At 29.0% G+C, this 22,877-nt stretch overlaps 3 protein-coding genes across 4 annotated transcripts; 2 read left to right on the top strand and 1 right to left on the bottom strand.

The window, feature by feature from the left end:
* The first annotated feature begins 4,738 nt into the window (after positions 1-4,738).
* Positions 4,739-9,868, top strand: LOC110603510 (homogentisate phytyltransferase 1, chloroplastic). The gene is made up of 11 exons (XM_021741262.2): positions 4,739-4,957; positions 7,511-7,812; positions 7,896-7,979; positions 8,069-8,227; positions 8,307-8,396; positions 8,495-8,596; positions 8,675-8,770; positions 8,854-8,925; positions 9,033-9,131; positions 9,249-9,353; positions 9,595-9,868. The coding sequence occupies exons 1-11, from the start codon at positions 4,840-4,842 to the stop codon at positions 9,634-9,636; spliced, it is 1,269 nt and encodes a 422-aa protein (XP_021596954.1). The 5' UTR covers positions 4,739-4,839; the 3' UTR covers positions 9,637-9,868.
* A 1,778-nt stretch (positions 9,869-11,646) lies between these two features.
* LOC110604109 (aspartate aminotransferase, chloroplastic) lies at positions 11,647-16,083 on the top strand. The gene is made up of 12 exons (XM_021742209.2): positions 11,647-11,806; positions 11,905-12,004; positions 12,193-12,270; positions 12,605-12,799; positions 12,954-12,992; positions 13,095-13,184; positions 13,278-13,386; positions 13,461-13,570; positions 14,041-14,184; positions 14,341-14,507; positions 14,623-14,887; positions 15,708-16,083. Exons 2-12 carry the CDS (start codon positions 11,936-11,938, stop codon positions 15,837-15,839), a joined length of 1,398 nt encoding a protein of 465 aa, XP_021597901.1. The 5' UTR covers positions 11,647-11,806; positions 11,905-11,935; the 3' UTR covers positions 15,840-16,083.
* Positions 16,084-17,704: 1,621 nt separating this feature from the next.
* Positions 17,705-21,360, bottom strand: LOC110602895 (probable receptor-like protein kinase At1g80640). Of its 2 annotated transcripts, XM_021740479.2 has the most exons (11): positions 21,034-21,360; positions 20,746-20,918; positions 20,223-20,402; positions 19,849-20,099; positions 19,632-19,764; positions 19,431-19,491; positions 19,248-19,344; positions 18,927-19,029; positions 18,416-18,534; positions 18,245-18,334; positions 17,705-18,156 (listed from the first exon to the last, which is right to left on the bottom strand). In XM_021740479.2, the coding sequence occupies exons 2-11, from the start codon at positions 20,903-20,905 to the stop codon at positions 17,974-17,976; spliced, it is 1,377 nt and encodes a 458-aa protein (XP_021596171.1). In that variant the 5' UTR covers positions 20,906-20,918; positions 21,034-21,360; the 3' UTR covers positions 17,705-17,973. The 2 variants fall into 2 exon arrangements, with proteins under 2 accessions (XP_021596171.1, XP_021596170.1); XM_021740478.2 differs by having other exon boundaries at positions 20,746-21,360.
* Positions 21,361-22,877: the final 1,517 nt, after the last annotated feature.

Genomic DNA, 22,877 nt, shown 5'->3' with positions numbered 1-22,877 from the left:
ATTTTCTTTGCTGGTTCTCAGCTTGCATCTACACATGTTACACATATTTTCTTCCCTTTTTATTTGGTTTTATCAAATTTCTTCCTACCTACTCGTAATCCAACCCTCAATTTTTTTTATATTATTTTATTATCAAGGGATTTAATGAAGAAGGTATTAATAAATAAAGATATAATTAAGGAATAGTAATGACGCGGTTTCACTGGAAAGCAAGAAATTAGGAAGATGGAGAAGGTTGATGTGATAGAAATGTGAAGTTCTCCCGCAGTCTGTGGGATATGCAAAGCCACAGCCACAGCCACAGGCTGTTCCTTTGAATTTGGTTGGCAGACCATTAACTCAACCTTCCATCATTACCTTTCCCATGAAAATGACTTTTTCCATCTCCCATCCATGTGCCTCTCCCTATTTTCTTTTACGTATACCTTCCAATACATCTACCCTTTTTATAATTTTATTATTTACAAATAATTTATATTTCGAAATAAATCATCGTTGTAAATTATGGTAAATTTATTTTTCTATTTAAAATAATAATTTGTTTTATTAATTTTCTAATATATCCATATTTAATTAGTATTACTAATAAATTAATCAAACTTGAATTGAATCTAAATCCAAATGACATGTTTGGCTACCAATTTTATTAGGAAAGAAGAATTGTCATTTTCAGGCCATGTGCTGATTGCTGGGAGATAGACCTTATTATTCTTTGTCTCTTTTTCTTTTATTTCCTCAAATCAAATCCGCGTTTGTTTGTTCTATTCTTTCTAGTAGATGTTAGGCATTTCTCTACTCTCTACCATTGTGTTTGGATAAAATTTTTAGAGATCCTTTAATACATTAATGCTACTAACATCATATTCAAATTTATAAATTTTAAGATTCAATCAAAATTATTATTAAAAAAAGTGGCATATCTGTCTGATGGACAAATAGTTTTTGAAAAATCAGATAATATTAATTTTAAAATAATTACGCAGAAGAAGACTGAATCCAAAAATGCCTAACAAGCTCAAGATCCTAGGATTCCACCTCGTTTGTCCGATTCAATATCTTCGGTTCTAATTCAGGAAGCAGGCCGGGTCGCTCACAAACCCAAAACCGATAAGAGGAGTCCAGCCCAATGACGTGACGTGAGGAAAGACAGCTGACTCAGTCACTTCGCAACTCTACCCGCATGCGTGCCGGAAGAATTAAATGACCGTCTGACGTGGAAGGAGCTCTGACGCTTCCGTACATACATATCTGAATGACAATAACATATGACACTATAGTAGAGAGGCCGTTAGACGTCATTAGCAGACAAATGAAAATGAATAAAATGAGATAAATTTATTTATCTCCATCTAAACTTACAATCGCAGTATAAACTTTATTTCTTGAATTTCAGAACATCAATCATGAAATTCATAATTATACTATTCTATAATTTCTATGTATAGCCAACACTTTTGAAGCGAACTCTCGGATACAAGACATATCTCGCATTACTTTCGGTTAGAAATTGGGCCAAAAGTATATTATTTTGAGGCCCATGAACTTCTCTCACGGGGTATTTTAGTATTTTTATTTTTTCTAGTCATAATTTGGTATAAAAGCCAAAATCCATTATGGTAAAAGCTCAAGCCCAAAATTTATGACAACGTAGCCCATGGGCTCTCAGTCTTTGCAGCAATGTATCCAACTTAATTTCATTTACAGGTCTATTCAATATTTCATTAGATTAAATTATATTATTTTAAGTATTTAATTTTAAAAATATAAGAATTGATCGGTTAATTAAATTAAAATTTAAAAATTAAAATATAATTTATTATTTTTATTATTTTTATTATTTTTATTCTTCTACCTGGTTTATTTTTTTAAATAATAAAATGAAAAATTATTGTAATAATTCATATATTGGAGCTCAAGACTTTCATGCATAGTTTTCATTTTCATTAATTTAAGCAATAAACTTAATTTACATGTGAAAATCAAAAAATATATTTTAAATATATTATAAATCTGTATAGATTTTCATTTTTTACAACTACTTATTTTATATAATCCAAATTATATAATTTTATTTTTTGAAATGTTAGTTTATTTATATATCTATATTTAATATGTATTAAAAAATAAATTTTATTAGCTTCAATAACAATTTAGTAGTTGAGCAATAGTAAACACACTTTATGAAATAAACACACTTTATATCCTTATCAAAAAGGTAAAAAATTAATTTAGAAAATTAAAAAAGAGTGCAATCGCATAGAAAATATAAAAAAGCAGGGGCCAAATGGAATAGTCATGCGGAGTCGTTTAACTTGAATTTATGGTTGTTTGAAAATAAAACTTCCGCTTTGGTCCGCTCCAGCGAATACTCTCACAAAGCTTACCACATGTGGCTGCATTATGGGAAAACATTTCTACTTTATATATATATATAAATTAAAACAAGGGCGAAAATAAAAGTATTAAAATTTAAAATATAAATTAGTAGTGAAAAACATTTTTATATAAATTATTAGTTAAAATAAATTTCTAGATATATTCAGACACCAATAGATTCAGAAATTTTATTCAGTGGGTGGTCTAATTTTAATAAATGGTCAATAAAAATAAAACACATAAAATAAATATATATTTAAAAATTTATAAAAAAATTAATAAAATATTATAATTAAATTTTTATTTATTTATTTATTAAAATATATTAATAACAACTTTATTTTTAATATTTATAAATATATTTTTCAATATAAATCAACCATGCCTTCTCTCTCATTTTATTATAAAATTTACTTTTAATAATATTTATTATATAAAAAATAATATTATTAAAGTAATATATCAATTTAATATAATATTTACTATAAAATTTATTTATTTTTAAATTAAATTATCTAATCCATTAGCTATAAAAACAATATTTTCATTTCATCTTTTCTAAATTTAAATAATCTAATCTATTATCTATAAAAATAATACTTATTTATATTTAAATATTTTTAAATTTAAATGATCTAATCTATTATCTATTAAATTTATATTTTTTAAAATTAAATTATGTTTTAAATTTAAATAGTTTATGAAACTCATTAATTAATGCACTTTTATTTATAAAAATTTAAAATTTAGATAGTATAACAAATAATTTTAATTACATAAATAGATTAGAAATTAATTATATGAGATAATTACTTTTTAATAATAAAAATAGCCTATAAAATTAAATTACATAATAAATAAATAATTTTAAAAAAATTACGTATTGAAATTAAAATTTTAAAGATAAAAAATAAATTTTTTATTAAAAAAATAAAAAATAAAAAAGATAAAATAAAATGAATAATTAAAATTAAATAAACTAAATAGTATTTCAGGCAGATAAAGATTTATTTATAAAAATATTAAAAAAATTAATTTTATAAAATATAAAATATTTTAATTGTATAATTTTAAAATAAGGATTAATTAATAAATTTTTTAAATATACACGAAACCAATGATAATTTATTTTGCTATAGGTCCTTACACAATTTGAAAATTTTCAGAGATCATGGCCTGATTTTATAGCTGCATATTAAATTTTAAAGATGAAAAGTAATTTTTGTAGGTTAAAAAAATAAAGATCGAGAGATAAAATAAAATAAAATAATTAAAATAAAATAAATTAAATAGTATTAAAAATGGATAAAAATTTATTTAATAAAAAAATTTAATTTTATAAAGCATAAAATATTTTAATTCAATAATTTTGAAATAAAAAATTAATTTTTTTTAAATATATAAAGATTTAATGATAATTTAAAATTAACTAAATACCCTTGTACAATTTAAAATTTTGCAGGAGCTGTGGTCCCCCAGCTTCATCAAAGTTGAAATTTTAAATATAAAAAATAAAATTTTTAAATAAAAAAATGAAAAGAATAAAATTAAATGAATTAAATAATATTAAAAACGGGTAAAAAATTATTTAAAAAAAGATTAAAAATTTTAATTTTATAAAATATAAATATTTTAATTAAGTAATTTTCAAATAATAATTAACTAATAAATTTTTTAAATTATAAAAATTTAATGATAATGTTGTCTGCTATAGGTAAAATTAATTAAATACCTCTACACAATTTGAAATTTTTAAGCGAACATGGACCCCTCGACTCTATCGCTGCGTATTGGAAAAATAAATTTTTTAAATTAAAAAAATAAATATTGAGATATAAAATAAAATTAATAATTAAAATTAAATGAATTAAATAATATTGAAAACGAACAAAAATTTATTTATTAAAAAAATTAAAAAATTAAAAATAGAAAAATTAAAAATAAAAATTAATTAATTAGTTTTTTAAGTATATAGAAATTTAATAATAATTTTTTTGTTATATATAAAATAACTTAAATATCCTTATATAATTTAAAATTTTTTAAGTTCTCCATGATCTCTTGGACAGTGTAACTACTAATAATTAAACTATGGATGAATTTAAATAGCTTACAATAAAAAATTTTTAATATTAAAAATACTAATGAAATTCGCGTGGAGTGATTTTTAAGATTATAAACTCTAATAAAATTAATATAATTTTTTAATAATAATTAATATATAATATAAAATAATTTGATTCGCCTGCCCAACAATACATATTCGCAAGCATTGTGGTGCTATTGATCCCACTGCCGCCCATCACACACACGTTCTACTAGCACGTGCGTAATGAGTTGAGCAAAGAAATCACTGGCTTTTCTCTTATAAATTGCGCATATTCACTGCTACTGCAAGCTTAAATTCCAAATTCTAATTCTTCCGATTGCAGATTGGTCGAGATCGAGAGAGAGAATAACACTATGCTTCAGACTTACCCGCATCCATGCCCCGGACTCAGACTCGGACACGGACTCGGACTCGGACTCAGACTCAGACGCAGACTTGGTCCTCCTCCAATCTGTGACCTCCTTGAACGAGGTATCTCTGTTATTCCTCTTAATGATGCTTTGATCAATCTCAGATTTCAAATAGCACTTAGCAAAACTTTTATGTTCTTTCTCCCTTTTCTTTAATCTAACAATTTGCTGTTTTCCCTTCTTTTCAGTGTTTAACTTATCAATATTTTATATATTTTCTTTACTTTAAATAAAGAAGGAATATCGTTCTTTTTATTAATTTACTTTTTGTTGTCCAATTTATGTATGATTCTTTGTTCTCATTATCAATGTCTTTTTGATTTGTTCTCTTCTCCTATGGCCAATGGCATTGGAATATTAATGGTAAAACAGATTGATTTTAGCATTTAGTACTTCTCTCACATGTTAAGTATTGAATTTTTTAAAGTATTGTTTATATTACAAATATCCTTGGGAGGCATGCATTTTTTGTTATTATTCATGCTCTATTTTAATAATCAGAATTGAATTAGAATATCTTGTGGCTGTTTCAGATTTGGCTCCACTCAATATGGTTTTCAATTCTTTATATTCGGTTGAATTCAATTCTAAATTTTGAAAGTAATTTTATATAAATTTTAATTAAAAACAATATTCATATTACCATTTAAGTTTTAAAATTGATAATTAATTTATATCATATATAGACTATTTACACAGTTTAATGTCTCTCTGTATATATATATATATATATATATAATATTAAATTATTTTGTTAAGTATTTAAGTCTTGAAGTCTTGAATGATTATATAATATAATTTAATAATTAAATTTTATAATAATTAATTCTCTTTTATGTTAAGTATTTAATTTTTTAAGTATTATTTCTATAGTAACGACTGCCTATAAGGTATGCGTTTTCAGTTTTAGTTTAAAATCTATCTAAAAATGGAAACCAAATTAAAGAATATGATGCATTTATGATTTAATTTTTTATTATTTTAATTTTGATTTAATTTGATATAGTTCTCGCTTATTCAATTTTAATATGATTTTCTATTTTTAAAACAATTTTATATAATTTTTTTATTAGAAGTTATATTTATATTACTCTTAAAATTTTAAAATTAGTTATTAATTATATAATATATATTTAAACTATTTATGCTATTTATTCTCTCCATATAAATAATAATTAAAATTATTATAAATATAAGAAGAGACTTAAAATGAAAAATAATAAAGTGCTTTATATATTTATAATTAGATTATTAAAAAAATGGATGAATAAAAAATAACAATAGTTTGTAAATCATTTGTTATATAATATTGGCGCATATAAATATATATAAAATGATATATTAAAGCATATAATATATCTAAAAATTATAATCACATATATATAATTGGTTTTCGATTTGTATCGTATAAATCTGAATGGTTTTAATTTTATTTTTACTTAAAAATCATAATTAATTATAATTAAATAATCCAATTCAATACAATTTTTAATAATGAATATATTTATTAATTTAGTTCAAATTATTAATTTACTGTACAATTCTTTATTAATTCTTTATTTTTTCAAAATGAGAATTCAGATTACCTTTTAATATTTAATTGAAATTATGTACTATTAATAATAATTTTATTTTTTAATAAAACTTAATATTTTTAGGAATATAGTTAAAAAATTAATAAAAACTAATTTTTTAGATAAAATAATTATTATTTTTTAATATATAAAAAAAATACAAAGTAAATAAAAATTATAGAATAGATGATATACTCCCATTTCAAAAAAAAAGAATAGATGATATACTTTTGATATTTGATACAAAATAATTTATATGAAATAATAAATTAATATTAATTGGATAAGTATGCATAACATAAGTGGATCCTAATGAATAAAAATTTACTTGTGTTTTATTACTAATTTTTGAAGTTTGTAGCCGCTTAACACATCCAAAGCTTGTCCATAGTAATAATTATTTTTATTATCATAATTTTTATTTATTTTATTTTTCATATTTATTAAAAAATAATTTTTTTTATTAATTTTTTAATTATATCCGACTTAAATATATTAAATTTTATTAAAGACTAAAAAATATTTTAACGATTTTAAAAATGACATAAAATTAAATAATATTATAATAATCAATTTATATTTAACTCTATATAAAAAAAATGAAAATCAACAATAATTTTGAAATAAAAAAAGTTAAAAATTATGGGACTTATTTGCATGTAATAGACATTTTATAAATCTAAGATATGTGAATATGGATTTATATAATTTTTTATAAAAATATTCACATTTATATATATTGAATCCATGTAGATTAGATCTATCTTAAGTCATTTTATAAATCTAAGACATGTGAATATGGATTTATATAATTTTTTTATAAAAATATTCACATTTATGTATGTATATTGAATCCATGTAGACTGGATTTAGTTTAAGTCATTTTATAAATTTAAGACATGTGAATATGGATCTATATAATTTTTCATAAAAATATTTATATTTATGCATATTGAATCCACGTAGACTGGATCTAGCTTTAACTCATTTTCCCTCCTATGACACAAGAAAACTAAAACAAACATTTGAATATTTTTCAGGACAGGCGACAACAACTAGTAGTACAGTGGTAAAGAAACAAGTAAATTACATTATCAAAGGAACCCAATGCAAGAATCCCATCATCTGTTCCTTCAGATCATCATCTTGGCCCAAAGAAAGCACCAACAAGCATTATGTTTTTAGAAAAATACGTAAACTACTCAGAAAGAATGCTGTTCCTGCCATTTCTGTACAGGATAATGAGAGTTTGTCGTCAACTTCTTCTAACTGGACTTCAATCATCAAAGACCACTTAAATTCCTTGTATCAATTCTCACGTCCTCACACTGTGATTGGCACTGTGAGTACTTCTGTATTTCAACTCTTCTATTAATGTTGCGTCTGTCACTGACTGAACTCGCTTGTGTTCTTAACTATCATCAGATTATTGGAATAACATCTGTTTCCCTTCTTCCGGTAGAAGCTTTTGTTGATTTGTCTCCCAGATTTTTTCTGGGAGTACTCCAAGTAAGTCTTAAATTGGTTGATTGAATATATTAAAGGGTTATACTTATTTGTCTTAATTACCTTTTTAATTGGAATTAATTACTTGTTAGGCATTGGTGCCATCAGTGTTAATGAACATTTACGTGGTGGGATTGAATCAATTGTTTGATGTTGAAATAGACAAGGTTAATAAACCATATCTCCCACTTGCTTCTGGCAAATTCTCAATGGCAACTGGTATCATAATTGTCTCTGCATCTTTACTCCTGGTGAGTATAGTTTTTGTTCTTTAACTAATTTCTTCATGAAGTTGTTCATATTTACTGAGAATCCTATACATTTTATCAGAGTCTTGCTATGGGAATTATGTCTGAATCTCCACCACTTCTTGCAGCACTCCTCATTAGTTGTGCTCTTGGAAGTGTATATTCCATTGAGGTAATCTCCTAATTCTCCATGCTTACGTGTTGTGCTAAAGGAAATAACAGAGGCAAACTCATAGTTTACAAAGTGTTTGCGTAAATGTGCAAGTATAGCTTCCCTTTCTGAGATGGAAGAAGCATGCTTTTCTTGCTGCAAGTTGTATACTGATCGTAAGAGCAATGGTTGTTCAACTTGCTTTCTTTGTACACATCCAGGTAATTCTCAGATTCTTCATTTCACACTCATTTTCTTTTACTGCTGATAATTTGTTAACGAGGGGTCTAAAAATGCAGAAATTTGTTCTTGGAAAACCCATATTCATTCCCAGATCGTTGGTGTTTGCAACTGCTTTCATGTGCTTCTTCTCTGCTGTTATTGCACTTTTCAAAGTAACCCCTCAAACCAAAGTTGCAGCAAAAGCTTAACTCGTAAAGGAAGTGAACTTTAATGTGTTTTTCTGGTATCTGAATAGGACATCCCTGATGTGGAAGGGGACAGAGACTATGGGATTCAATCATTCAGTGTCAGTCTTGGCCAAGAAAAAGTAAGTAAACAAAGTAACTATCTGTTATATCCAATTGAATTTGCTTATATCATAAAGAAGAAAAGACAAGAAAATTAAGAAATCTATTGAATGCTCTTATTTGCAAGGTCTTTTGGCTTTGCGTTACCTTGCTGTTTTTCGCCTATGGCGCTGCTGCGGGAGTAGGAACTTTTTCTCCTTCGCTCCTACCCATCAAGCTTGTCACAGTAAGTATTACACGTTTGATTGTCATGTTAGATTTGGATCCTTTTATGGTCGAGATTATGGTAGTGGAATAGTCCCCAGGGCCCAGAGCATTATAAAGATTAATTTGTTGACTGCAGATAGTAGGACATAGCATCATTGCTGGGAATTTGTTGATCCAGGCCCTATCGGTTGATCTCACCAGCAAAATTTCTATCACTTCTTTTTACATGTTCATATGGAAGGCAAGTGATACCACCCTCTTACCGCCTTCTTTGTTTACCGTCTATTAATGGAAATTTTTAAGTGAATCCGATTTACCGTGAACTAAAAAATATTGAGGTAGATATCATTTTTCTTTTTATAAAAACTTATTTGACTGCGTTTTGGTTCAAGATGGACCAAATTCACACAATTATTTTTCATTTATGATATGATAAGAGACTTAGGTAAAAAAATTCTAACCAGGATTCATCTCCTTTACAGTTATTCTATGCTGAATATTTCCTTATCCCTTTTGTGCGTTGAGATTGACAAGGATTAAAGGCTCTGATCTTCAAGAGGATAACATTGCTGTGGAGGAACCACTGTTAAAAGGACGGAAGATTTTTTATTTGGGGTCGGCTTTCTCTTTTCCTTTCTGTATCATAGATTATTTTAATTTAAATTTTAATATATTAACCCCAAATTATAAAAAATGCAAGTGTCTATATATATATATATATATATATAAAGGGCATTTGGGTCATTTATGCTTCACAATTTATTTGACTACTTTTATTTCCTTCGTAATTTTGAGAAAAAAAAAATCTTGCTAAGAATCAATTCCATTTGAAATAGTACAACTTCATTTTAGATTGACAAAATGTGCAAAATAATTAAATAAATAATAAACTTTACTTATTTGTGTTTGATCATCTAAATATTAGAAGAACAAGTTGGCTTTGCTTGCTAATCCACCAGCTTCTGCTTGAAGGAGCACTATTGAGAGTAGAAGACTTTACTAGCTCTCAAATGCCTTCATCGTTTTCTTTCTTGCTGTATCAATTCATTGCGTGTATACACGTTTAATTAATAAAAAATAAATAATTCATTACATTGAAAAAATATTATTTTATTTTTCTAAAAATAGGAAACAACTTTTTTTTTTTAAAACAATGATACTCATCCTTAAAGAACACATTAATATGGTAACTTTTTTATTGTAGAAATGTACACCAAGTTATGGGTAAGTTTTTTTTTTTTTTTCAAGAGTTATTCTATTTTAAATAGAAATGAATGAAATTCACCAAGATAATGTGTAGTAAATCAGAATAGCAAATCCAAATAATTCGTGGTTTTATTTAATTGTATCACTTGATTAATAAAAGACGGGAAAAAATCTATGGCCTTCATACTCTCTCAGGAAGAAAATATGTGAATACACTTCACGAATGAAAGATTTTCAAAATATTTTTTATTAAAAAAATATCATTGACATAATAGATTTAATTTTTTATATTAAATAAGAGAAATATTTTTAATTTTTACACATTTTAAATTATCTTAATCTTAAAAACAAAAAGAAAAAAAATGGCCCAAGTAATAAAGTTTAGAATCAATAGGCGCAACACTTGGGATTTATATTTTTTTTTATTATTTAAAAGAATGATTTTTTTTTAAGTTTTGAAAATAAAATTTTATTAAGTTATCAATTAAATGAATGGAAATAGATTTTTAACATTTAAAATTCTAAAACCATATATTATAGAAATATGGATTTTTCAAATATAAATATATAGTTTTCAAATTTTTAAACAATCTGTCATTACCTTTTAAAACTTCCCTTTTTTTTCAGTAGGTTGTAAAACTTCCTTTTAAACAAAGTTTTAAATGGTGTGTGCCAATAATTCCACTCCTTAAATAGATTATGAATTTATTGAAATTGTTGTTTAAATATATCTTTTAAAAAATATCTTCTTTCATATATAACATCTGTGATTTAAAATTTATACATTCAAATCAAGAAGATTAATTAGTAATCTTAAATTTTTTTAAAAAAAAATTGTAATAACTTCAAAATTAGTAAAAATATATAAAAAATAATAATTAATATTATCTTAAAAAAATAAATAATTTACAATAAAAAATATTTTTCAAAACGACAGAGTTATTATACACTAGAGGTATTACGTAAATTAAAAGGTACTAAAAATTTTATTTAAAGTTAAACTTATCACGTCTTAATAGTAAAAATTCAAAAACAATTAGATAATGATGAAAATTCTAAAGTATTTAAATAAATATATATGAAATTACTTGTTCAACAAAAATTTAATATAATGTTTTTTTCAAAAAACCACTGTTAAAACTTACAACTTCACCCGGGTTTCTATTGGTTCGATTTTTTTGAGTCGGAACCTCATGGTTGGGCCTGTTGGTCAACGACCCAAAGTAAGGCCCATTATCCTCTAATTAACGGAACCCCACAGTCGGCCGTTGTGAAGTTAACCACCACTAACGCAAAGCCCTCAACTTGTTTCAGCCAGTAAAATGTTTAATTTGCCCTTGAAGGTTTCAGAAACCCACCGGCATCAGCAGCCCAAAAAAGGGGCCTAAAACCACTCGCTATAACGAACTTCACCCATTGGGGCCATCGTCCATCGTGAAAGCTTCTAATTTCCTCCGTCCATCTCATCTCAAATTCAACAGTTTTCAGGTTGAATCAATTCACCCACGAGAATCATTCTCCATTTCTTTACATCTCCAATCCTAGTCACCAGTTTTCACTGATCACTCTCTCTGATCTTTTTGCAGTGAGCTCAGCTTTGTCATTTTTTATTCAGATATGGCTTCAATGCTTTCTTTAGCTTCCGCTTCTCCTTCAGCTTCGCTTTCTATTCATGATACTCTTAAGGTACAGATAGTTACTTTCAATTCGATTTCTTTGACCAATTTTTGAAGATTAGTTCCTGGTTGGATTTTCCCGCTTTTGATTCCTTATTGTAAATTAAAGTTGATACTAGTCACCAAGTTTCTTCGTTTTGGAAACCAAATGGGTGTTTATGGTGTCGATCACAGCTACTTATTCTACTTCCTTTACAGGGAAAGGTGAGGCTTGGAAGTGGCAATGTGACTTCATGGTCTCCCAAGGAGAAATCCAGACCCTTTATGAACACTAAGGTATATGGTGATCTTAGGGCTTTTATTTTGATCTATGCAGATTATGTTGTCAGCTACAAGTGTATTTTATAGATTAATGATGATTGAATTCTTATGAAGCATTAGCTATAATCTTTAGGACTTTTGTTTTGTTGATATGTTTGATGTTTTCATTGCATACAATGTCATGTGTTCCAAATGAACTCCTTTTGGTGCCTGTTATTTAACAGGCTATAGCTTCCATTCTTGCTTGGCTCTAGTCTAGTGGAGGATTGTATGTAGCTTGGATCAGTAGGATTTGAGAAACTTGATCTGTTTTATTTTGGGGTCTGAATTTGTAATTTCAAATTTGCAGTCTTCAGGCAGGATATCTATGGCTGTTGCAGTCAATGTATCTCGTTTTGAGGGTATAACAATGGCTCCCCCTGATCCAATTCTAGGAGTTTCTGAAGCTTTTAAAGCAGACACTGATGAAAAGAAGCTCAATCTTGGAGTTGGGGCCTACCGAACTGAAGAGCTACAGCCTTATGTTCTTAATGTCGTTAAGAAGGTAAGCTTCTCTTGCCTGTTCCATTTAGTAAATAATAATGTTTCTTGAATGACAGCCTGGTTTTTCCATTGCTACAGACAGAAATGAGTATTGATTTCTTTGATGACTAAATTAAGTGTTATTAATTTTATGGAAACTGTCTCTCTTTCTTCAGGCTGAGAATCTTATGCTTGAGAGGGGTGAATATAAAGAGGTATCTCAAATATATGGATGATCTGATTTGCGTCCCTTACTTGATTTAATTTGCTCTATATTACTTGTCCCTTACTTGATCTATATTGATTGTTTTATCTAGTATCTACCCATAGAAGGTTTGGCTGCATTCAATAAGGTGACTGCAGAGTTATTATTTGGAGCAGACAACCCAGTGATAAAGCAACAAAAAGTATGTAAAATATAATGGAATTTGCCTCTTTTAAAATAAAATTCACTTGTGCTGATAAGTCCATTCCCAATGTTTTATAAAAAATAAATCCAGATTGCAACAGTCCAAGGTCTTTCTGGCACTGGTTCTCTTCGTTTAGCTGCAGCTCTCATTGAGCGGTACTTTCCTGGGGCAAAAGTCCTGATATCATCTCCAACTTGGGGTGTGTAATGTTACTCCCTTGTATATTTTTGTGCTACTTTCCTCAGGAATACCAGCCAACATAATTATTTGCAGGTAATCACAAGAACATTTTCAATGATGCTAGAGTCCCATGGTCTGAGTACAGATACTATGATCCCAAAACCGTTGGGTTGGACTTTGAGGGCATGATAGCAGACATAAAGGTTAGAGCTCAACTGCTTATGTCAAAATTGAATACTTCTAACTGGTACTATGTTGATATGTTGGAATTTCCTCGCCAATGCTAAATGAACATAATCTACCTTTCAGCACTTTTTCATTTGTTCATTACTTTTAAGAAATATTTGTTAGTTTCTGTGCCACTCACATTGGGGGAAGGGGATATTGAAGGAGCCATGTAAAGAATACATGCTACTGGAACTCATAGATGTGAAAGAAGAAAAGGAAGGATAAGGAATGATAAAAGAATTCTAGATGGCAAACCAAAATTCTGCAAAGTTTTTACAGTTATTAGGCAATTAATGATATGCAGCTTTTCTGTTTTTGGATTTTCTCTTAGTTGTTTGTTAGATTATTAAATAATCTCATAGATGGCTTTTCTCTTAGTTGTTTGTTAATAATCTCTCTTTTTCATTTGGCTTTTCTCTAATATATGCATTGATTTTTCATTCAGGCAGCCCCTGAAGGATCATTTATTTTGCTTCATGGCTGTGCTCACAACCCAACTGGTATAGATCCAACCCCTGAACAGTGGGAAAAAATTGCTGATGTCATTCAAGAGAAGAACCACATTCCATTTTTTGATGTTGCCTACCAGGTATAAATTATTAATTTCAGCTAGCACATTGGTTTTGTCGCAATCAACTGGGAATGTGTGATGTGCATGCATGTGTAGTGCTTTGAGTTTATAACATTACTTTTTTGAAAATTATTTGGGATCGGTTTTTAAATTCAAAGCTTTAATACTCTTTAGGGATTTGCTAGTGGAAGCCTTGATGCAGATGCAGCATCAGTGAGGTTGTTTGCTGCACGTGGAATGGAGCTTCTGGTAGCTCAGTCATACAGTAAAAATTTGGGTCTATATGCAGAAAGAATTGGGGCGATCAATGTCATATGCTCATCAGCAGATGCCGCAGCAAGGTCCATAGGCCGATTTGCTATATTATGCTTGTTAATTTCTAGGTTAAGTTTCAGACATCATTCTCTTACTTCAAAGCACCTGCTTAAATTCTTTTTTTTTTTGATAACTTTTCAGGGTTAAGAGCCAGCTGAAAAAGCTTGCACGACCAATGTACTCAAATCCCCCTGTACATGGGGCTAGGATTGTTGCCAATGTTGTTGGAGATCCATCTCTCTTCAATGAATGGAAAGCAGAGATGGAGATGATGGCTGGAAGGATAAAAGGTGTTAGACAGAAATTATTTGACAGTCTTTCTGCGAAAGACAAGAGTGGGAAGGATTGGTCCTTTATACTAAAGCAGATTGGCATGTTCTCCTTCACTGGCTTGAACAAAGCTCAGGTGAGCATGGATTCCACACTATATGCTCATAGAGGAGTTTTGATTTATTGTTTTCCAGTCCTTTGTCCTTGCTGTAGGGATGTTTGTGATGGTAAATAGTAACTGTTTTCTCTTTCCAGCTGATGCAATTACTTATTTTCCAATGCTGTGGTTTCAAAACTTTAGAAAAGCTTCCTTCTCTTTTTTCATGCAATATTATCACTGTGTTTAGCTGAGAGTAAGAAAGTAGGAAGGAAACCAACCAGTAGAAGGAAAGTAATAAGAAGAAAGAAAGTGTTGTTTGTTGTTTTTCTCTTGAGTGAGGAAAAAATGTTGGTCCCTCTGTTTGAGTTCGAATTTTCAATTTGTGTTGCTGGAATTGGTTCCAAATAAAGGCAAACATATGGTGAGAGAAGTTTCTCTATGTCTTCCTCCCAATTCAGGCAGAACAAATGGTGGGCCCAAATGGCCAATGTGAAAGAATATAACATTTGCAACCTCCATGAGTTGTGTTTCTCTCTACCAAGGAGATGTCACAAGGATCTTTACTTGACATAATCCTTTCCTTTTCTCCCAATTTGCTACTGGAGCAAAAGTAGTATACTACTATACTATTTCAATCATATATTCATCAATGAATTAGTTATATCTAGGATGACCTTTATTCCCATATTGTGTTTGCATATGAACTTCTATGATTATCTTATTCCCATATTATGTTTGCATATGAACTTCCATGATTATTTGAGGTCATAAGTTCTGCACTATCTGTTTATGAAACAGTTAACAGTGTCTTCCTAAACACCTGATTTTTTGTATGTTTTTTTTTTTTCCTGATCAGAGCGAGAACATGACCAATAAGTGGCATGTTTACATGACAAAGGATGGAAGGATTTCCCTTGCCGGACTGAATTTGGCCAAATGTGAATACCTTGCAGATGCAATTGTTGATTCATATCACAATGTCAGTTGAATGATAGAAGTATGAGTTACGCATATTAGAAGCAATCCTGAGATATTTTTTTGTTAGTTCAATGTTTTACTGAGCTAATATGACTTTAAATTTCTAATAAGTGTTAGTCTGCATCCGAAAACCCTATGATGGGAAGAATTTTATCTGTTAAGTTATTTAACGTACATTGATGATTGAGTTGGCTTTCCATGCTTGGGCAAATAGGCTTATTTTTGCGAATGAGAAGTTCAAACAGTTGATATCATGGATGAATATTTGCATTGTTTATATTCCTCAAAAGATTTGTTTATTAAATTAGTATTGTCATCCAATGATGTTAATGTTTTAACTTTGCTTAGAATATGTATCATCTAGCCTTCTTTACGAGTTTGCTACATAAATTGGGAAGAAAAGGATTTACAGAGTCCTTGCTATGCAATTAAGGTATTGCATGGGAGTTGGGTTGCAGAAAATTAAAAGAATGAGATGCAAGTGGAGGAACCTCTTTTGAGTTATTTTAAAAAGGAAACTGAATCTAAAGTGTGCAATGTAAAGATTTTACCTTCATTAGCCTCTTATTTTTAAAACAACTTTCAACCAAAGTGATCAATCGATCTCTTTTTCTTCATTTCATTTTACACTATTTATTACTTAATTTTTCATTACATCCTTTTAGGAAAGGAGAAGAGTAGGGGAGTGCATTTTTCGGTTTTAATAGAAAAATAAATTAAATTAAATTAAAATTTTTATTTGATTCGATTATTTAATTAATTTATTAATTTCGTTATTAATTTAAAAATATTTTAATTTTTAATTTAATTCAATTAATTAACCGAAATCAATACAAAAAATTAAACCGCTCATATATATATATATATATATAGAGAGAGAGAGAGAGAGATAAAACTCTAGCCTCATTCTACTTCAAGCTACTGCGGCCCACACTTCCTCGCCCTCTCTCTTCTCCTTCAACTCCACTTTCTCTTTGAATCCTTGTCTGCCCCACCCTTTCAATTTCTCCTTCATCTTCTACTTTTTCTCCTTGCTGCAAGGTCAAACGGCTACTCTTCTTACAATGGAAAATGCTCCTCACAATTAATGAGAAGACACCTGCTCGCAATGAAGGAGGACTCTTGGAGATGAAGGACGCCCACACCCACTTGCAAATCCTATTTTTCCTTTCATCGAGCCTTTATCGTTGAGTTGCAGGGCCATCGAGCCTCTATTGTCGAGTTGCACACGCATCAACTCGATGGCCTCTATCCTCGACTCGAAATCACTTACTCGTACGACTCAATTCCACGCAAGCATGCGACTCTTATTCGTAGCGTCATCAAGCCTTTCTATTCTCCACTTTATTGATTCTGAGTTTGTTGTTTGTGGAGATTTGATATTCAATTTAGATTTCTGTTTTATTTATTATTTATAATTTTTAATTTATTTACTTGTATTTTCTATAGATATTTAATTTAAATTTTTTTTCTGTTAATCGCCATTGTTTCTTAGTTGATTAGCTTGGAATATAAAAATATATTGATTGAGAAATTTGCTAGTCTATCATTTATTTATTTTTTTCAATCAAAAAATTATCATAGAAATTTACAAAAATAAAGATTTCTTGATTGAAAATTTTGCAAGTTCTCGTTAGAATATAAAATTTATTGTTTATTGGTTAAGAAATTTGATCGAATATCTTCATCTTTTACTATATATTTAGAAATTTATTTAGCTTTTTGGATTGAAATTGATTGAAATTTATTATGAATTGAATAATCAATTTTTGAGTGTTTGAACTAAACTAAATTGATTTATTTAAATTTAATTCAATTTAATTAATTTTTATTTTCAATTTAATTCGATTTTCTAAAATATCACTCCCCAAAAGAAGACAAAGTATCAACTTTTGGCAAAAGGCCGCACAAATTATGCAGAGATCCTGAAACCCAAAAGAATCTTTGAGGCACAAATCTTCTTATTTTTCCCTTTTTTGGGAGGAAAAGGAAACAAATGATCTCTGAGAATTCTATATTAACCCACTACAAATTGCTTCATTTTACAAATGTGGACAAATACCAATGCACAAAAGCAAGTTTATTGGTAGTGAATTATGGATTTATCTAACAAAACTTTGAGAAAGAAAAGCGGGTGCATAACATCAGAAACGTTTCTCCTTGTTTAGCCACTCCGGTGTGCGCCCAGGTGGTGCAGCCTGTGTTGCAACTTTTAGCGTCCCTCCAAGCTCAACAGGAACCAGTGGAACCAGAGAGTGCACAACGTCTGTTATGAGTGGCCGATATGTTGGTTCTGGTTGCACACATAGCACTGCTACTGCAGCAACCTGCACACAAATACAACCCAAAATAGTTTATTGCTAATAAAAGCAAATTCCAACTTTGTTTATTAACAATAAGATGTGGTTAACAAACCTGGAATAAGTACTTTTCATTCACAGTATCTTTTATCACAGGATCCACGATGTTTGGAAGTAAGGCTCTGTTAGTGAGCTGAGGCATGGCCTGCATTTATAATAAGCTAAAGCATTAAATATTGGATCCCTCCCAATCACAAAGAGAGTCATAGTGGATCAGAAGACATACCCATGTTACAATAGATTGACAGTGATCTGGTGTTAGTTTTTCCACAGGCCGCCTTCTCAGTAGAAGCTCCAAAAGCACAACCCCAAATGCATATACATCACTCTTCTCAGTTAGCTCACCTAAAATATTTGAAAAAATATGACTTTTTTTACCCCCAATAAAGAGTAACATTGAACTCCAACCATTTTAGGGACATTTTTGGGCATATAAGGTTGCTAGGATTAAGTAAAATAATTAGTTGCCGATGCTAGGCAATGAGTACATGTGGACTGAGGACAGCTTTGTCTGGGAGAATGCTAATTATATAATTATCAATAGCATCACATCATATAAAATATTGCTAAGTCATCAACTTGTGTTACATCCAGTTCGGTAAGAGAAATATTTTCTCTCTGATAGTTAAGTAGTAACGTATTAATACCACTGTCTAACAAATCAAGAATGGCTAATAAAAACCTCCTCCTAAAGTCAGAATTAAGCATATAATAAGTTTAGTTAGGTTAGTATATACCATCCAACATATACTCTGGGGCTAGGTAACCAACGGTACCGGAAAGCTTGAGCTTGTTCCTGTTCTGGGAGCTATCAGCTACTGCGAGACCAAAATCCGATAGCTGAAAACCAGACAAAAAAGAGAGAAGAAGAGGTAAAATGAACTTTTTCCTTGGCATGAGAATGGGGTAGGAATAGTTCCCATTCTTATGTTATCTGCTTAGTTAAACCAGATCCAGATAAATTTAAATAAATAGTAGCAATGCTTTAATCACATGAGAGTACTGTAGGTAGAGAAGCATAGAAGACAACTAGACAAAATAATTATGTACTCTCTTACCTTGGCATTGAAGTTGGAATCTAGAAGTATATTAGATGATTTCAGATCTCTATGGATCACTAGTGGCTTGCAGAATTCATGCAGATATTCTAATCCTCTGGTGAACAAATGGACATAAAGAAATGTTTTAAGCAACAATAATAGCAATCAGAAGGTGTTAATATATTGGCAAAACAAGCTCACCTTGCTGTGTCAAGAGCAATTTTCAACCGCATATGCCAACTTAATGAAGATCCACGAGGTCCTATAGCATCAACAGAAGTCAAACAAGCAAATATGGGTTAGAACTATTTTCTATTTCAGTACAATATACTCCATCATCCGAGACACAATTTCCAATAAAAGAAAAAGAAAAGAAAAATAAATATGAGAATAAAGTATTACCATGTAGTAGATCTTCAAGGGACCCATTTTGCATCAATTCGTAAACAATAAAACCCATGTCCTCATGAACACTATAACCCACAAGAGAAATGATATTTGGGTGGCGAATTTTGCTTAAAAAATCCAACTCATTCTGCAATTTCAAGCCATAAACAAAAAAGTTATAGGAGGAGGTAAAAACAATGGGCGAGCAAACCTCCATATATTAATAGCGTACCTCAAATTCTTTCCTCGCATCTTCAGCTTCACAGTCTAGTTTCTTGACGGCAACGTGCTTGTTATCTTCCAATAACGCTTTATAAACACGACCAAATCCTCCCTTTCCCAATAAATTGTCATCTCCAAAGCTTTTTGTGCTTTTCTCTAGTATCTTATAGTCAATCAACGGAACAGATCCTCTGTTACTAACCATCCTCAATGAATTAAATTTACCCAAGAATGGCGTTACTGATACCCCTTTCTCAACATCTTCGCATTCAGAACCCATAGAACAGAAAGAAACAGAGTAAAGAACAGCAGGCTATAGCACTAGAACAGACCAAAAATTTGAAGTAAAAAACAGAAATGGGTGAAAGTGAAAAAGGAGGGCACCTGAAAACTGGGCATTTTTCTTTCTACTGTAGATCTTCCAACAATAAATGCAACAAGCAAACAAAGAGACAAGGACGATTATAGCCAGAATGCCACAAGCAACCATGAGTAATAGGGGTATTTTCTTGTCTAACTTCATCTTGTGGTGATCCTCTTCCGTTCCCTGTTGGGATTGAATTCCTGATAACGAGTTGCAAATAAAAGCAAGCTTGAGCTTGAGCTTAATCTTTAAGAAAATCTAAAGAAGCGCAAAAATAAAATCTTGAGATTCTGTCAAAACCGAGTAAAGAGATAAGAAATGTAACATTTGGATGATAACACACCGAGGATTATCAATCATTTCAAGCAATAACTTAGTTACCATAAACAACTAAATTTTCTGTACATGCAGCGTTAATTGGCTGGATTTGTTGATTAATTTGAAGTTTGAATTTTCAAATAACTGTTAACCAGAGGGAGAATGGGGGAGATTTTGTTAAGAGAACTGAAATAAGCAAAAACAAGAAGGAAGCAAATGGAGTACCTGGAGAGAAAGGAGCCATGGAAGCAGGAACTGTAGACGAAGGAGAGGAAGCTGAAGAGGAAACGTATTGCTCATGTAGAGGTACAGCACGAACAGGACAGAAGTGAGAAATCCAAGAGGGTATATAAAGGAAAAGGAGAAGAAGAATCACAAGCTTCATTCTTTGTTTGTTTCTGAGTTCAAAAAACACATGAAAGAAAGAAATATCAAATACGTTAGGCCCTGGCCTGGCTGGCTGGCTTGTGGTGTTTGTGGGTTCAAAAAGGACAGAAAAGAGAGATCACAAACTTGAAATAGCAACAACCCAAGAAGGGTAAAAGATTGCTGATCCTTAAACAAGTTTTTTGGATCTTCTAATTCTTGGACTCGTCTATGCTTTTCTCCAAATAGATTGTATGCATAAAAAAGAGAACTTTGCTTTCGACAGACTTCCCAAGCCTGCAAAATGCCAAAAAATGAAAGGGGGAAGAAATAGTAAGAGGCAGAGGAAAGCAGCTTATTTGCACTGAGTGCACACCGCTCATGTCCTCTAGCTTTGAATTTTACATAAGAAACTCTGCTTCTCTCTGCTCTCTTTTATCCTGTGAAAGCTATGAATTGTGAAGGCCAGCTGGTTCTCCCTCTCTCAAGTCAAAGTCACCCTTATTTATTTATTTGAACAGTTTGTTTTAGGGAATATATTTTTCAAATAAAAAACTTTTTAATATTTAAGATATTTAAAAAATAATTTAATCAATAAAGAATATTTTTAAAAAATTAAGTTATTTAAATCATTTTAAATATTTTATTAAAATTTTAATATATAAATTTGTTAATATATTTACTTTTTAAATTAAAATTAAACAATAAAAATAAATTGTTTAGTTGTAAAATATTTTTTATAAAAATATATTTTTTAAAATATAAATTATTTTTATAAATAGAATTTTAAAATTATTTTAATTTACTTATCTAAATTATTAAATTTATATCGAATATAGCATTATTCAGTAAGTTTTCAATTAATTGATTAAATAAATTTGTCAACACGAATTTAAATAATAATAATAACATGAAAATTAAAAAGAAAACCAGATGGATATATAATTAAAACAAAATAATGTTATTAGCTTATTAAATTATGTCATATTAAAAAAACATTTTTTTAATAAAAAATTATTCAGAAATTCAAAAATTAACCCGCTCTGTATTAGAATGGAATGGAATCTATTTCTATCACTCGCATCAAGAATACTTCTCTGTATTAGACGGCCATTTAATTTTTCTGCGTGCTGTTAAAGCTGTAAACTGATTGGAACAATTATTTTTTCTCACATCATATGACCGGACTGGATTATCTCCCATTGGATCTGCACTCATAAGCCATCAGGCCTATCCCATATATTCAAATTAGGACTTACAATAATAGATCGATCTGCGAATGATCTGATCGACTTTAAAGTTTAGATTTATATTATTTTTTAGAATTTAATTTTACACCAAAGCTAAGAAATCTGACGTTTATTATTATTATTTTTTTAATTCTTAACTCTAATAAGAACAAACAAAAAGCATTCACCATTCTATATTTTTGTTTTAATTATTTTTTTTTTTAAATCATGTGTCGCAAAAATAAATTTTGTTAATGAATAAATGAAATTTAAAATTTTTTGGGCACTTGGAAAAAAAATTAAAGATTTGAATTATTTAGAAATTTGGTAAAACTTTAAATATCTAATACATGAAATTTTTTATTTATTAAAAAATATTTTATTTTTTGGGTTTTTTGAAAGAAAATGCAGAAACATTCTAACTTAAAATCTTAAAAGAGTTGTTATATTTTTTAAGAAAAATAAAATGTATTCTGAATATTAATCCTCTCATCTCATCAATGTCGTATTCATCAACTGAATAAAACAGCTTTTATTTGGGCAAATACCCATTATTAAATTAATTCAATTTACTTTTAATTTCATTATTCTAATATTCCTTTTCTATTATTTCACTTGCATATATAAATAAATTTAATTTCTTTTAAATTGAAAGTGATATTTAAATAAATGAAAAAAATTGATTTAAAGATTAACTCCACAATTAAATTATTTATTAGTTAAATTATGGTAATATTACTTAAGTATGAAAGTTTAGTTTTA

This window comes from Manihot esculenta, chromosome 16 (assembly GCF_001659605.2).
Source record: "Manihot esculenta cultivar AM560-2 chromosome 16, M.esculenta_v8, whole genome shotgun sequence".
NCBI classification, from domain to species: domain Eukaryota; kingdom Viridiplantae; phylum Streptophyta; class Magnoliopsida; order Malpighiales; family Euphorbiaceae; genus Manihot; species Manihot esculenta.
The sequence above is the reverse complement of the archived record's forward strand: the minus strand, read 5'-3'. Positions and strand labels throughout refer to the sequence as shown.